The 17,288-nt window shown below is 34.2% G+C and overlaps 1 protein-coding gene and 1 non-coding gene across 2 annotated transcripts in view; both read left to right on the plus strand.

Annotated features, from left to right (window-relative positions):
- LOC127562130 (calcium homeostasis modulator protein 6-like) overlaps positions 1-6,931 on the plus strand; it is a 29,227-nt gene extending 22,296 nt beyond the window's left edge. Inside the window, exons 2-3 of the mRNA XM_051997595.1 lie at positions 3,186-3,847; positions 6,176-6,931. Coding sequence (XP_051853555.1) covers positions 3,186-3,847; positions 6,176-6,523 — 1,010 coding nt within the window. The 3' untranslated portion in view covers positions 6,524-6,931. The remainder of the gene's footprint in view (positions 1-3,185; positions 3,848-6,175) is intronic.
- Positions 6,932-16,777: 9,846 nt separating this feature from the next.
- Positions 16,778-16,976, plus strand: LOC127563698 (U2 spliceosomal RNA). Its single transcript, XR_007954132.1, has one exon. It is a non-coding gene; the product is annotated as a U2 spliceosomal RNA (small nuclear RNA).
- The last annotated feature ends 312 nt before the right edge of the window (positions 16,977-17,288 follow it).

Consider the following 17,288-nt stretch of genomic DNA (forward strand, 5'->3'; position numbering starts at 1 on the left):
ACTCACTTCTAATTCTTTTTATGGTTATTCTACTCTTTTTCATTGTTTTAGTCATTGTATAGATTATTTTCTTGGCTCTTCTTTTCTTTGTACCACTTCAAGAAAATATTTCCATGTTTTTCTGTATTCATCATATTTATCATTTCTTACTGAATAGTAACATTCCATTATTTTCATTTACCACAATTTGCTTAGCCATCCCTCCAATTAATGGAAATCTATTTTAATCCCAGTTCTTTGCTACCACCAAAAAAAATTTTTGTTGTATATGGAACCTTTCACTTTATAAGTAATCTTGTTGGGGATATATCATAACAGTGGAATCTTTGGGTCAAAATATATGAGAGTATTATCCATTTTATTTACATAATTACAATTGCTTTCTAGAATGATAGTACTCATTTACAGCTCCACTATCACCCTTATTTTTCTCATTTCTTTTATCTGTTTTCATTGTGTGTAGTTTATATGGCTGTGATATTTTAAATGTTGTTCTACATTGTCTATTCTACGTAATTTCATGGAAGGTTTCCCCATATCTTTTTAAATATATTCTGTTAGCCTAGTTTTAGTAATGTAATATTTATTACATAGTCAGTTTCATTGACATATTATGATTTGTCATGATATGTTTTTCCCAATAGTTCTTTCCTAATCATAGGATATCTAAGTTTGGGATGGGGAAAGGGGTAGTTTCTAGTTCTTTATTATAGCAGATAGTGCTTCTGAGAATATCTTTGTGCAGATAAGTCTTTTTTTCAGCAATCAATAATGTTTTGGGGTTGTAGTCTTGTTAATGAGAACCCTGAATCAAAGCACACATATATATATTTTTAACAATTCTTATTGTAAAATTTCACAACAAGAGGTAGCATGAAAAATTAAACAGAAAACTGTTCCTACAGTCAGGAAGACCTGAATTCAGGTCTTGAAACACTTAACTTCTCAGCATCACCAGCTAATTCTCTAGGACTATCAAGTTACAGATAAGTTATCAATCTTTGGTGAAAATGTGTACTGTACATGGCTTAAAATTAGTGAAATACCAATTGTTTCCTATTCTGGCCAGAAATTTTGAGGGTCTTCACATCCCATATTGATACCTTTGAGGGTCATCTTTTGTCTAGTTTTTACCTCACCAGTAGACATTGAATAGGTATAGCTTCAGACAAATTTGAAACCTGAGAAAGGCCTTTATTTTAAAAAAGACCAATTTGGTCAAAATAGCCAAGGTCACCCTGGGCCATTGCCAGTTGCCTTGACCTTTGTACTGTTAATGAATCTGATTACTCTGCAGGAGAAAGCAAGGCTGATGACCTTGCAGAGCTCTGCCTCACTCAAATCCAGCTCACATGCAAGTCAAGACATCATATTCATGATGTCATTGATCCTCTTCAAGAACAAAGGATGAACAACAACAATGATAATAGCAACAACATGTACTCTAGGGTTTACCCAAAAAATCATTTTGCATTACTTATTTTTTAAATCTCATCTCAAATACCATCTCAAAATACCATGTAGCCTTGACTGATCTTTAAAAAAATTCTAAGTCCTTTTTTTAGATCATATTGTGTATTACAGCTATTGGTGTTGTATTTTATGTCCCCTACAATATCTTATAAGGTCATGGATTGTATTGTAATGCTAGAGAAACTGAGGCAAGATAATGATTAGAGAGTTTTTAATAATTTATTTGAAAAGGAGAGATTTACTGGGACCAAATGGATCCATGGTTTGGTCCCAGGGCTGAATGAGACTATGGTTTCCAAGAATCCAGAAAACAATGTGAGTTCTCAATGACATATATACAAGTGTCTCAGATACGAGGGTAGACCGAGGCAGGGACAGTGTCAGGGTGCTGAGAGTGGGAACACAGGACTAACAATCCGGTTCTGAAAGGATGAGGGGAGGCATGGGGGACATCTGATAATTGGGATTACAGAATGGGGAGAGGCACCCAACATTCTGATAAGTTGGAATGGGGAGAGGCGCCCAACCTTCTGATGATGTCTAAGATAGAAGGTATTTTTTCTTATCTGGATCATCATGATAAGGACGGAGGAGTGGTGTTGCAGGATTGACCAGAACAATTAAGAACTGAGGCAGAACAATTCAGAGAAATCAAGGCAGGACAATTTAGGAAAACTGAGTCAGGATAATAAAAGAGAATTTGGCACAACAATATCTTATTGAAACTTTGTGTCTTGTCTAAAATGCAATAAATTTTTTTTACATGCATTAGTACATGCACATGTACAGTTTGCAAAATAATTTTTGTTACTCTACGATTGGTTTAAAAAAAGATTTTTTAATCTTAAAAAAAATTAGACTGAGAATAAACAAAGCTAACATTTTAAATCTCCTTTTCTTCAACTTCAAAACACACCAATCATTGTTGAATTTTATGATAGAATATGCAAAAATTTACTAAATAGGAAGCACTTCACAAATATCTCATTTGAGATATTGTGAAATAAGTTCTGATATTATCCCTATTTTACAATTGAGGAAATTAAAATGGACTTTTAGTGACTTGGTCAGTATTCAGCTACTAAGCATCTGAGGTCATATTTAAACTCTGGTCTTCCCTGCTAGACACAGTATTCTACTAGCTAGCTACACATGGATTTTTTCACCTCTAATATTTTAGAATTGAAAGTGGGCATAAAAATGATTGAGCTCAGTATCCTCTCTAAAATGAGGTTCTAGTCTTAGCTAGTAACAAATTTTAAAATTTAGTCCAACACCTTTATTTTATAGAGGAGGAGAATAAGGCCCAGAGTGGTAATGACTTTGTCATTTGGTAAAGTCAAGTAAAGGTGATCTGGAGTTATTAGGTTTGCTGGAGGAGGGAGGGGAAAGTGAATAGCATAAGTATCAGATTCATCCACACTTTTGCAGAAAAACAAATGATCTAGTTTCTTCAGTTGAAATGTTTTTAATTTCTTAAAAACACAAAGTAAGTAGCCTGTAAATCAAAGAAGATAAATAAGGAGATTGCTTCTATACTCTTAGGTCCCTGTGATTTTAAATAGAATTTAGTTGGGTTATCATATTAGAAAGTGAAACTTTAAAACTTCTGTAATAATCCACTTTCCCTATGTACAGATTACAAAAATAGAAAAATTCCCCTGCCCACCCCTCATCCCTATTAATAAACTCTCTTATTTTTCCTTGCCCAGAAGAAGAGAGTAAAACTCAACGAAAAAAAAAAAAAAAAGCAGAGGCAGTAGGTGTTCCCTGCAACTGTTTGCCCAGCTCTAGGAGTGGAGAGGAGAAAGACAAAAAAGAAAGGAGGCCCATGAAGAGGTTGAAGCACGTGCTGAACTTGTTGATTAAATATCATCCTGTTTTTGGCTATAGTTTTTTTAGCCTGCTGACAGCTGCCTCAGAGTACATCTTCTCCAGCGTAGTATTCGAATGCCCCTGCAGCGCTATCTGGAACTTTCCCTATTCCCTCGTCTTTCTTCTGGTTCCAGCCCTGATTCTTTTCTTGCTAAGCTGCCTTTTGAGCACCCGGGCCATGAGACTCATGACAGGTTGCTGTGCTACAGGCCGAGAGCAATACGGGTGCAAAAAAGATAGAGTGGGACTGTGCGTTCTTGTGGGAATGTACTGTCGCTTCATCTTGGCCGCTACTATGGCGCCCATCACCTGGATCGCAGTGGCGCTACTCGGGGGAGGTTTCTACGAGTGCGCAGCCAGCGGCAGCACGTGGGCAGCTCGGTTGTTGTGCCCTGATCAGGAAGGCAGTTGTTCTGAGCAGCTGCCACGGGTGCCGTGCCAGAATGAGAAGTCGGAGAAAGTCCAGGAGCTTTTGAAGGAGCTAAAGGCACATTCCCAGGTAATGACTCCTCATAATAGCAGTTCAGTGAGAAAAAAATGGAGAGTCCCAGAAGTTAGGGTTGAGGACAGAGATGGAGAAAGGCTAGAGAAAGAAGAGATAGACCAAGAGAAGAGAGAAGGGAGATAGTTTAGAGAGAGCCAGCACATGTGAATCTAACTTAGAAACAAGATCTTCCAAGTAGTCCAATTCCAATGTTATGGCTTTCAGGAAGGCTGCCTGGGTACATAGTGGGCTTATTAAATGTTTACAGAATGAACAAATGATTCCTTTTTTCAGAAAAGGACCTCCCCCCCCCCCCAAGTTTTGTTTTGCCTACTCTCAAATGCATGTTTCATATGTTTTTTTGTGTCTTAGAGAAATTTGTGTTTGTGTTTTATTCCCCTACTAAATTGTAAACTTCATGAGAGCATAAACTGTCTTTATACTTTTGCTTTAGATTCAGTAAGTCTGAATAAATGGTCCATGAATAAATGATTTTTAAGTTTTCTTGGGGATAGAGAAGAATAGTTTTCTCTCATACTTAGAATCTTCCAACATACTGTTATGCCACAGTTCTCTTTAACTGTTCTGACTCAGTTTCCCTGTCTCAGTTTCCTTAACTGTTCTGTCTCTGACCCAGTAAAACTAAGGATTATTCGCTCTCGGATTGTAAATTAGCAAGATAAAAGAGTAGATCTCCTGATTCTTTTATGGATTTACAATATTCCTTTAGAATATTCCAAGATACCCCATGATATCTTTACTTCTTTGTCTCTGGAATTTTTAGGTTTTATGGCTTCCCTCCCTGATAAAAAACTTTCCCTCCCTTTCTCTTCTTTGTCTCCAAAAAGGTATTTAAGAAGTTGGGGTTCCTTCATTCAGGGCTGGAGAATGGCATCTGGCAGCTGTATGCTGGATGCTGGATTCTTTGGGTCCTCCAGCCCTGGGACCAATATGGATTCCTTGGTCCCAGTATACTTATCCCTGTCTGACTGGATAATCTGAGACGAGAGTCCTGTCCAGTCAATCTTACTCTCCCATTAATAAAATATTAAAACTCTCTAATCTCTCTCCTGCCTCAGTTTCTCCGGCATTACAATTTGGAGGTCCCACCGAGATAATAGAAACTGAGACAGGGAAACTGAGTCAGGACAGTTAAAGAGAACTGTGGCATAACAATACAAAGAAACTATCTTATTAAATGTCAGAAAGAACCATTTGAATGTTTTTCTATGATGGGCGACTTATTCTGTAATGTAAGATACATGAAATATATATTTTCTATTAATAAAAAAAGTCATCCAATTAATATTTATTAAATGTCTGCTAAGTGCCAGACACTATATTTAAATATGGGACACAAAAAGAGGCAAAAAGACAATCCCTGCCCTAAAGGAGCTCACAATCTAACAGGGAAGATAATATGCAAACAACTATGGACAAAGCAAGCTATATGCAGGATAATTAAAAGAGGAAAAAGCACTGGAACTAAAATAGGTTAGGGAAGATTTCCTGTAGAAGGGGTATCTTGGTTGAGACTTGAAAGAAGCTTCCCTTCAAGGGTATAGGGTTTGGGTTCTTTCCTTGTGCTCTGACATTTCTGAATGACTACTCCACAACTAACAGATGCTTCTTGTGAATACTGCTCTCTAGTTTCTACAATTTAATTTAAGCATAATTTCTTAAATATTTGCCAAATGTTGGGCACTGTTAAGTGCTATAAATAAACAAAAATTTATCATGCAGAGCTTATACAATCCAAGGGGAAAATAATATTTATACAAATATATATTTGTGCAAAATAAATGACAAACATTTGGGAATGGAGTGAATCCAAAAAGGTCACTTACAGAAAATGGCACATGAGCTAAGCCTAGAATAGGGAACTAGGAATGGTTTTGTTGAATAGGTGATTTTTGAGTGAGGTTCTCAAGACTTGGTAGAGAGTCAATAGCTGGAGATTCCAGAAGGCAAACTGAGGAAGGAAAACATTCTAAACATAGAGATGAGAGATAGAATATCCTGGATAGAGAATATTAATTTTTTAGAAAACCTAGAATAAAATCTCATAGGCTGAATTCTGATGGTGTCCAAATTATACGCTCCAGTAGGAAGCTATCCCACCTGTATAAAATTCCTAAGACCTCCTTTGTATGAATTGTCTGATGCAGTTAGTTGTTAGGTGTGGTCAAAAGTCTCAACACACTCGCTGTGTTCAGAAAGTTTCTCTCTAGCATGAATTCTCCATCCTTGTGGATAGTGAACTTATCAGAAGGGATTAGTTTTCTATTTTTTCTTTTATTAAATTGTAACCAAGCTGATGTCATTTTGCCCTATGTTCTGCAGATGGCAGGCTGGCTCCTGATAGGTCTTCTTATGATTATTTTTCTGATTTTCACATTCATCATCCGATGCCAATCTTCACTTACTGTTTTTCACAATACGTTCAAGGAAGAATATTTTAAAAAGGAAGAAGAGATATTGAGAAATAAAGTTACGGAATGTGCTCGTCAATTGGCAGAAGAGAATGTCAAATGCTTCTTTGATGGCTCCCAGCCACAAGAGATCAAAATACCAAAGTCTGAAGAATGGCAGATTTCATCACAGTATATAGTCAATCCTGGACATCCATATTACAGTATATTACACAAGTATGTAAACCAGAGGAAAGGTGACTGTAATACTTACTTGTAGAGAGCCAGGAGGTAAGATTCCATTCCAGGTTTTGAGTCTTACAGTGACTTGGCTCGCCAAAATTCCGTTATTGATATAGCAGAGACTGTTTGTCAATATAATAAATTAATAATCTAGTGACTGAAGCAAAATGCAAACACTACTATTTGGATTAAAAGCTAAACCTTTGAATTTAGGACAGGAAAGAAAGTCCACAAGGAGACTAAAGGAATTTGGAAGAAAGATACATGAGATAATAGTATAATAAACTTTATTTTGATGTATATCTTAACTATTTACATTCTGCCTAAGTAATCAAGATCCAGGGCTTAAGGGGTTTAATCATTTACATCATAGTAGAATTTTGTTAGGCTGTAAGAATTTTAAAAGAGTGTACTTTGTATCAAACCTATGAGCATTTGAGGTATATATATATATATATATATATATAATATATATATATATATATATATATATATATATCTTCCGTGGAAGGGTGCCCAGACACATGTGTGCAATTCAGATAAGTGGGGAATTAAATAACAAAAAAATGAGGATAAAGTTGGAGGGAAAACTGATCACCAACAGGCACTTTATCACTGGAAATAATTAGGCATTAGAAATAGTTTATCACCAGGGTAACACAGGGGAAAGATATCAAATATCAAATATATCAGATATTATATAAGAATATATATAATAAGATAAAATTTATAAGATTGGTTATTGTCCAGCTGATATCAATACAGTATACATATTGAATTTGGAATAAGGCAAAATCAATCAGATAGCAGGGACTGAGAATAGTATCTGAAAGTATTAATTAATTAAAGGGAAAAGGACTGGGAAATCTTCCAATTTTTGTATTCTCTGTTTTGGTGTATTTCTCCAACCCTTGGAGGAAGACAGGAGGGCAGAGACTGTGAAATCTAAATGCTGGAAGAGGCGAAGTAGTAGCACTTTCTCCCCTCCCCCAGGCTTCCTATAGAATCTCTCTCATAGACACAGACCAGAAGAAAAGTCAAGTTCTTATACCTAGGAAACTAGTTTAGGAAACACTTTAAAAGAGCTAAAAGAAAGAGAAAGAGCTATTCCTTTCAAAATACAAATAGTCTTTTTAGACCCTGATCTAAATAATCCAATTTAAATTAAAAGATCCTAGTCAGTTTTTTATCTGTAAAGGGAGGCAATTTAAAACTCCATTGAAACAACCTGCCTTTAAAAAAATGCTAATGCTAATTAAGGGGGCATTAGCTGGGAAAATCAAAATACCTTATTTCCACCTTTCAAGGGACTGATTAAAAATCAGAAAAACTTAACATGAAATATATATTTTTTTCCCACTAGAGACCCACTTGAGTCTACTTCCTTCTGAAATGCTAAGTCTTATTTTAGAATGCAGTTTACAAGCATTGCCAAGGTTTGAGGTTATTTTAAATTTTGAAGAAAATCTGTATTCTTTGTTATATCATTTCTCATCATGGTAATTTTTCTTAAATACATAGGAAGAGGGGAAAAAATAGTGCAGTATCATTAATACTTTACCAAAAAAAAAAAAAAAAAAAAAAAAGGAAAAGCACAAAAATAAAATTTTAAAATATGTATATAAAAATAAAAAAATTTGGAGTGGTGAAGGTTTTTGGGAGCACAGGAAAGGAGGTATTTTGGATGCAATCTATAATTGATTTTAGGCCAATTCTAAAATGGAAACTGGATAATAAAATGGAAACTAAAATGGATAATTTGGTTACTCTAAATGATTATCAGGAATTAGTGACCAAGATAAGTCTAACATATGAAACAAGTTAAACAATCTTTTATATGTTTAAGTTTGGTAAACTTTTGGTAAAAGAGATAATTAATCTAGCCTTAAGTTGCAGTTAGTAGAATTTTGATATGGGAGAAAAACCTCTTGAGAACTGATATATTACTTCTGAATTTTTAATTTGATTGCCTGATCATTAAGACAGTAACCTACCACTTGAGAGAAATTTTATAAGCTACTCAGAGAAATGTGACCCTGAACAAATAGGAGTCTAATAGGATAAGAGTTGGGAGGTTTTGCTCAAAGTGAGAGCTTTCTGACTCAGTTTCCCAATTCTGTTTCTTTGTTTCATACTTGATCATTCCTGAGTCTGATAAAGTAATACTATTAGAATTGGATAGCAATCTAAATTAAGGAACTTTTATTTTGTCATGTGTGTGCTCTCAGGGTAAAGATTGAAGAATCAGTTTTGATGGTATTATCATGCCTCCATATTTTCCTTTCATGACAAATTCTTATATACAAATTATTTAAAATAATATCTTGTTGTCTTCAATATGAAATAATTTGATGAATGAGTATTTGGCCTAGCCATTCATTTGTTATAGATACATATAAAAGTTTGGTGAAATAAATTCTTTATAGGTTTTCAAAATAATGTAAGAACAATTAATATGATTGTCCATAAGAATGAACTGTTATTTTATTGTTCATTTGAAAGTAAAACTGAACCATTTTTAAGACTGGTATATACTGTATGTCCTGTAATACAAATATATTTCATTACCTGAACATTGCTCCTTGTGGATTAGTCTTTTTATCTCAGATCATCCTAACCTGTATTTGTTAGAATTGTTTTATATTCTAGATTTTGGTCAGTTACAGCTGCATTGGCCAGCTTCAAGGAATTAAATCAACTTTTGGACACTTCAGTCAGCTCCAACTTGCCACCCCCTCCATAAAAAGATGGGACTCTGAAAGTGACTCAAATCTACGCCCATTCTCAGCAGGAAGCAGTGTCAGAGGATGAGATCATCTCCCTGGCACGCAGAGGACTTTGAGCCTTGGAAATGATTGGTGAATGGACCCCAAATTACCCAGTTTCTGGATAAGTCTCCTGTTACAATGTATTTGGGACTTAGAATGGCACAAATTTTCACATTTCAGATATGGGATTTCATGATGTTTTTCAAACCCCTCAGAGATATACTGTTCAGCATGTTTAAAAATAACCACAGATATTTCTAATTACAGATACTGTTTTGAAGAATGGCACTAGAATACAAATCATGAATGTGTTAGAAGGATATATTGTAAAATGTTACAATTGTATTTTATTCCAATGTCTTACTTCTTTTCAAATGTTTGTCAAATTCCATACCTATGGTTGCTATTATGAAACATCCATGCTATGTGATAATGTCTAATAAGATTAATCACAATTGGTATAAATCAGCAGGTAAACAGGTTTGAGACAATATCAAAGAAAATTAGAAAATAGTAGTAGAAGAGATTTGTGGGATTACTCACTGAGGGAATTCTAGCAGATATATCAACCATTACATTTGCTGTTTCAGTTACAGCTCTTACAAAAACTGTTCAGATTGCTCTATTTGCAGATAAATCAGCAAAAAATATCATAAGCTTTTTAGAACAAATTAATACATATTATGAGTTAAAACAAGAATTAAACTTAGTGGAACAATCATTAATATATTTGTTGTTTTATGAATCATAAAATATTAAAGTTGAAAGACACATTAGAAGTTATTTACACTTATCCCTTTATTTTATAGGTGATGAAATTCAGGGCCAGAGGTTTGAAATCTGACTCTAAAATTTACTAGCTCTGCAACTCTGGGCAAATCATTTAATTTCTCTTAAATATACTTGACTATGAAATGAAGGAACATAATACTTGTGCTTATACAGGGTATTTAGCAAAACATTTGCATTCAATCAATTAAAATTTCTTAAACACCATGCAAGACAATTAGGAATACTAGAGTCAGAAAGACTCTTCTTTCTGGGTTCAAACCCCATCTAAAACATTTACTAGTTGTGTGACCCTGGACAAGTCACTTAATCCTGTTTGCCTCAGTTCCTTCATATGTAAAATGAACTGGAGAAAGAAATGGCAAATAGTTCTAATTAATATCTTTTCTGAGAAAATCTAAAATGTGATCAAGATAATTAGACACAGCTGAAAATAACTGAGGAAAAAATTCTGTGCCACAATCACAGTGCTAAACACAGGGAATATCAAGAGAATATCCTTTTCCTCAAGGAGCTTCTATTCTAATGTAAATAACAATACATAAAAGATATGTGTAGAATAAATGGCACAAGAAAAAGCACTAGTAGCAGGGGAGAGACAGAGAAATGCCTCCTGTAAACCTGGGATTTGAGGTGAGTTTATAGGAATCCAAGCAAATAAGAATCAGAAATGAGGTGAAAGAATATTTTGCTCAAGTGCGAGGTGCGACTGTGCCATACTCATACACACTCCCCAACTTAATAAACTGTACTGGCTCTAACCCAGTCAAAGGGAATAGCCAGTCAATGCAAAAGGCAAGGAGATAGGAGATGGCAAGTAACCAGAATTGCTAAAAGAAGGAATGGAGGATGAGTAAGAAATGATTAAAGGGTAGGAAATGAACAGTTTATTAAGGAATTTAAATGCCAAATTATTTTTTTTATAATAACTTTTTATTGACAGAACCCGTGCCAGGGTAATTTTTTACAACATTATCCCTTGCACTCAGTTCTGTTCCGATTTTTCCCCTTCTTCTCTCTACCCCCTCCCCCAGATGGCAAGCAGTCCTATATATGTTAAATATGTCGCAGTATATCCTAGATACAATATATGTGTGCAGAACCAAACAGATCTCTTGTTGCACAGGGAGAATCGGATTCAGAAAGTAGAAATAACCCAGGAAGAAAACAAAAATGCAAACAGTTTGCATTCATTTCCCAGTGTTCTTTCTTTGGGTGTAGCTGTTTCTGTCCATCATTGATCAATTGAAACTGAGTTAGGTCTCTTTGTCAAAGAAATCCACTTCCATCAGAATACATCTTCATACAGTATTGTTGTTGAAGTATATAATGATCTCCTGCTTCTGCTCATTTCATTTAGCATCAGTTCATGTAAATCTCTCCAAGCCTCTCTGTATTCATCCTGCTGGTCATTTCTTATAGAACAATAATATTCCATAACATTCATATACCACAATTTACCTAACCATTCTCCAATTGATGGGCATCCATTCATTTTCCAGTTTCTAGACACTACAAACAGGACTGCCACAAACATTTAATGCCAAATTGTTGTTGTTGTTGTTACTTAGTTATTTTAGCCATGTCCAACTTTTCATGATTCCCTTTAGGGATTTTCTTAGCAAAGATACTGGGTGATTTGCCATTTCCTTCTCTAGCTCATTTTATAGATGAAGAAACCAAAGCAAATAGGATTAAGCTACTTGTCCAAGGTCACATAAAGTGTCTGAGGCTGGATTTGAACTCAGATTTTCCTGAGCTCTCTGGCACTCTATTCATTGCACCAACTTCTGCTATAAATGCCAAACATCAGCCTGCATATTGATCCTGGAGATAAGTAGCCGCTGTAGTACATGGAGTTGGGTTGTGTGTGTTTTGTGTGTGTGTGTGTGTGTGTGTGTGTGTGTTGGTACTTATAAAGTCTTATAGAAATTGAAGTAAATAAGAATCAGAGATGAGGTGAAAAAGTATTTTGCCCAAGTGTAGGTGTGACTATGTCACACTCATATACACATAACAACTTAAAAAACTCCAATAGCTCTATCCTAGACAGAGGGAATAGCTTTAAATACATTTATAAGACTTCAGGAAAATAACTTTAGTAGTTCCATGAAAAAAGCATTGGAGTAAGGAGATGAAAAATGGAATATCAATTAGGAAGATATCCCAATAGACCAGAGTAGTTAGGATAGTAGCTTTATGAGTGGACATATATGAAAATGTGAAGTTAGAAATGACAAGATTTGGCAATGAGGTGGATATGTGGAGTGAGTAAGAGGAGCTAAGGAAGACACTGAGGTTGCAAACTTGGGTATTAGGAAGAGTGATTTTAAGGAACTGACATTTTAACAAAAGACATGAAAATAACATTATACAAACAAGATCTATACAGAATACATGGAAGATATTAGCAGCTGGGCTGATAAAGAAAGGCTTCCTAATGAATGAAGTAATTGAGCTAAATCTTGAAGAGAGCAAAGGAAAACAAAAGATAGAGGTAAAGAGGCAACGCAATCCAGATATGGAGGATTGTCAGTGCAAAGAAATGGAATCAAGGGAAAGAATGTTGTATCAAAAAAAAAGTAGGCCTCCATAGTTGGATAATACAATATATAAAGAGATGTGTAAGAAAACTGGAAAGAAAGGAAGGAAGTAGATTAAGAAAGCTTTAAATACCAGATGATTTTATATTGGATCCTGAAGATAATAGAGAGTTATGTAGAGCTTATTAAAGAAGGTGATATGGGCAGACACTTTAGAAAAATGATCTTGGCAGTTCAGTATAGGCAGATTGAGGTGAGTCTTATAGGAATCCAAGGAAATAAAAATCGCAGAAGTGAAGATTTGAAAGGAAGAAGAGTATAGCCAGTGCATGGGTGAAGTGCAGGTACAGCCAGAATTAGGAATGAAGGCTTGGAGAACATGGTGAGAATTAAGAACTAGGTTATGATGAGAACTAAGAACTAGATTAATGATCATAAGCATAGGAAAAGTTAGACTGATAAAGATTATGATGAGAGAAAAGAATTCTGAAGTTTATAAATAAGGAAGTATTTTTGTTGTTGCTATTCTTCAGTCATGTCTACTCTTTGTGATCTATTTAAGATTTTTTTTAATCAAAGATACTGGAATAGTTTGCCATTTCCTTCTTCAGCTCATTTTATAGATGGGGCACTGAGGCAATCAGATTATTTGTTCAGGTTCACATAGCTAGTAAGTGTCTGAAGCCAGATTTGAACTCAGGAAGATGACTTCCTAATTCAGGTACGGCACTCTATTCACTGTGCCACCTACTTGCCCAAGGGCATATTTTAGACAATGGAAAAAACAAGGGAATGATCATTTGTGTATGTAAATGAAGTAGAATGAGTTAAGGTAAGTAGATTGAAGATGTGAGATTTAGGATTTGGGGGCAACTATCAGTCTCTTATTTTTCCTAGAATGAGGACAGAAATTAGATTCATTTGCATTTTTTATTAATCCCCTTGAAATTCTTAGTCTTTTGTTCCTCTAGATTAATTTTGTTATTATTTTTTCTAGCTCTATAAAATATTTTTTTGGGAGTTTGATTGGTATGGGACTGAATAAGTAGACTAATTTAGGTAGAATTGTTATTTTTATTATATTATCTGGGCCTACACAGAGTACTTGGTACTTTTCCAATTGATTAGATCTGACTTTACTTGTGTAGAAAGTGTTTTGTATTTGTATTCATGTAGTTCCTGACTTTGCCTTAGCAGGTATACTCCCAAATATGTTGTAATATCTACAATTATTTTAAATGGAATTTTTCTTTGTATATCTTTCTACTGGACTTTGTTTGTAATGGATAAAAATGCTAATGATTTATGTGAATTTACTTTGTACCCTGCAACTTTGCTAAAATTGTGAATTGTTTCTAATAGTTATTTTAATTTATTCTCTAGGATTCTCTAAGTATACCATTACATCATCTGCAAATAGTGATAATTTGATTTCCTCATTACCTATTATAATTCCTTCACTTTCTTTTTCTTCTCTTATCACTAAAGCTAAATTTCTAATATAATATTGAATAATTATGGTGATAGTGGGCAACTTTGTTTCACCCTTGATCTTATTGGGAATGGTTCTAGTTTATCCTTATTACATATAATGCTTGCTGATTGCTTTAAATAAATGCTACTGATCATTTTAGGGAAAACTTTTATTCCTATACTCTCTGGTGTTTTAATCGGAATGCATATTGGATTTTGTCAAATGCTTTTTTCTGCATCTGTTGAGATAAGCATATGATTTTTGTTAGTTTGATTATTGGTATAGTCAATTATGTTAATAGTTTTCTTAATATTGAACCAGTCCTGGATTCCTGATATAAATCTTTCTTGTCATGGTGTATTATCCTAGTGTTATCTCTTGGCTAATATTTTATTTAAGATTTTTGCATCAATATTCATTAGGTAAATTAGTCTATAATTTTCTTTTTCTGTTTTGACCCTACCTGGTATCAGTGCCATATCTGTGCATAAAAGGAATTTGGTAGTACTCTTTCTTTCCCTATTTTTCCAAGCAGTTGGCATAGTATTAGAATTGTTCTTTAAATGTTTGGTAGAATTCACATGTAAATCTATCTATGCCTGAAGATTTTTTTCTTAGGGAGTTAATAGCTTGTTCAATTTCGTTTTTCTAAAATGGGACTATTAACATAAATTATTTACTCTTTTGTTAATCTGGGCAATCCATATTTTTGCAAATATTCATCCATTTCACTTAATTCATCAGGTTTATTGGCATACAGTTGGACAAAATAACTCCTAATTATTGCTCTAATTTCCTCTTCACTGATGGAAAGTTCATTTTTGAGTCTAACAATTTGATTTTCTTCTTTCTTTTTTTAAATCAAATTAACAAAAGGTTTATCTATTTTGTTGGCTTTTTCATAAAACTAATTATTAGTTTTGTTTATTAGTTTTATTACTTTCAATTTTATTACTCTCCCCCTTTCATTTTCAGAATTTCAAATTTGATATTTAACTGGGGTTTTTAATTTTTTTTCTAGCTTTTTTAGTTGCATAAAGCGCAGGAATTAGAAAAAAGAGAAAAGCTGTGAATCAGATATTGAATTCATTGAGGAAAAAAAAGAATTGTGCAGATGTTGATAATTAAGGGTTGCTGGGATATGGATTGAGTGATAAATTAGGACAAGAGATTACTGAGTGACAATAATAATGGGAGAATCTGGAAGTGATACTGGGGAGCAAGAGGATTTTGACTACTGAATCAGATGATATGAGAGAAAATGTAGCCAGTACTGGAAAGATTAATATTGGAAAAAAGTGTTATTAGGAGACAACCAGATCTCAGCAGGAAAAGAGCTCACTGGGAGGCAGTATTATATATTGAACTAGAGAAGACCCTGAGGAGTAAGAGATCGAGGGAGTCTTGTCCTGAAACTGACCTGTCTGGGAGATTGAAAGTTAGTGAGTGTTGGTAGAATTATACTCAGAAACTTAAGATCTTCCCCTTTTACCATCTGATAATTGACTTTGAGCTCATTTTATTTCAAACTTCATCTTGACTGGAATTACAGTAAGTATTGATACTGGACAGACAACATGACATGAAGCACCAAGATATATTTCCCTCAAGTATGAAATCTGTGATTTGGGGGGAGAAGAGTTTTATTTGCTAACTGGAGATTTCCATATTTGTTTTCAGTTTGAAAAAAGTTGTGAGTCTGAAGAATAATCAGAATGGTTTGTTTTGGTGGGAATGAGGAAAAGAAAGAAAAGTGAAACAAAAAACTAGCAGTTATATCATTGAGAGATGGCTAAAAAATTACTGGAAAAATTGTTAAATAGAATCCTAGGAAAGACTCCCAAAATATTTAAATAAAATAAAAAAAGAAGAAATAAGCAAAATTTTAAAAGCATCTTACATGATCACAATAATGTAAAAGAAAACAATACTGAAAGACTTCAGAGCTATGTTCAATCCAATGACCAAATAGGATTTCAGAGGACTGACAATTAATCGTTCCTCCTTGTCTCTTATGAAAGAAGTGATAGAATAGTGAGTTCAAAACAAGGTATCTATTGTCAGACATGACCAATGCATGGATTTGTTTTATTTAATCATATTTTTTGTTATAAATGGAATTCTTTTGGAGGTGGATAGGAAAAGTAATTGTAAAGGAACCTTTGGGAAGTGACACTGATATTAAAAAATAGTATTCAGAAAATGTTTTTTAAAAAGCAAGATTTAAGTCTTAGTATTGTTGAGTAATAAGTTTTTATTTTATTATTTTTTGTATTGTTGTTGATGTGCTGTTTGAAACTTTGATCTGCCTTTTAAACAGGCCAGAGCTTTTGAGTTCATTTGTCTAATGGTCTTTTTTTTTTTTTCAATTTTTTTCAATGGAGAACTTGGCCAGAGTTTCTTTCAAAAACCCAGCTAGCACAGACGAGATCCAGAATCTCAAGATGTCTGACTAACAAATTGGTTCTCCACATCTGGACAACTCTATTTTGTGATCAGTGTTCAGTCACCTGAGATTAGACAAAGAAACATAGTGCATAAAAAACAGTTAAAGCTTAGGCTCAAAATTGTCTAGATAAGCCACAGTACTGTAGCTATGACTTGGAAGCAGTCAACATGCTGGGAAGGAAAAGGAGGAGAATAGGAATTATATGTTTAAAAAAATAGAGCTTTAAAAATACAGGAGGACAAAAAGATCCATGCATTTTAGTGGTTTGTAAGTTTTTTGGCCTTTTGGCTAAAATCAAATGTAGCATATGTTGTTATCAATTTAATATCTGATATGTTCCCTATTTGAAAAAGGCAGCTTGGTAGCACAGTGGGTAGAGCACAAGGTCTGGAATCAGAAAAATTCATTTTCCTGAGCTCAAATTTAGTTCCAGACATTTATTAGCTCTGTGATTCTAGGTGAATCACTTAACTCTCTTTGCTTCCAATTTCCTCATTGTTTAAATGAGCTGAAGAAATAAATGGCAAACCACTCCAGAATCTATGACAAGAAAACCCTAGATGAGGTTATGAAAGGCCATACACGACTGAAATGATTGAAACAAAACCTCAAAATGATTGAGCAATGTGTTATTTAAGTCAAAAAGTTCATGTGATTTTATTCTACAATAAGAGGAAGTACTTCTTGGAAAAAAGTAGGTGATAGTTCTATAGTTCTTTGACAGATGTCATTTGGGTATTGCTTTTGTTCTAGCCATCAAAATTTAAGGAGAACATGGA

The sequence above is a fragment of the Antechinus flavipes genome, chromosome 4, assembly GCF_016432865.1.
Source record: "Antechinus flavipes isolate AdamAnt ecotype Samford, QLD, Australia chromosome 4, AdamAnt_v2, whole genome shotgun sequence".
Lineage (NCBI taxonomy): Eukaryota > Metazoa > Chordata > Mammalia > Dasyuromorphia > Dasyuridae > Antechinus > Antechinus flavipes.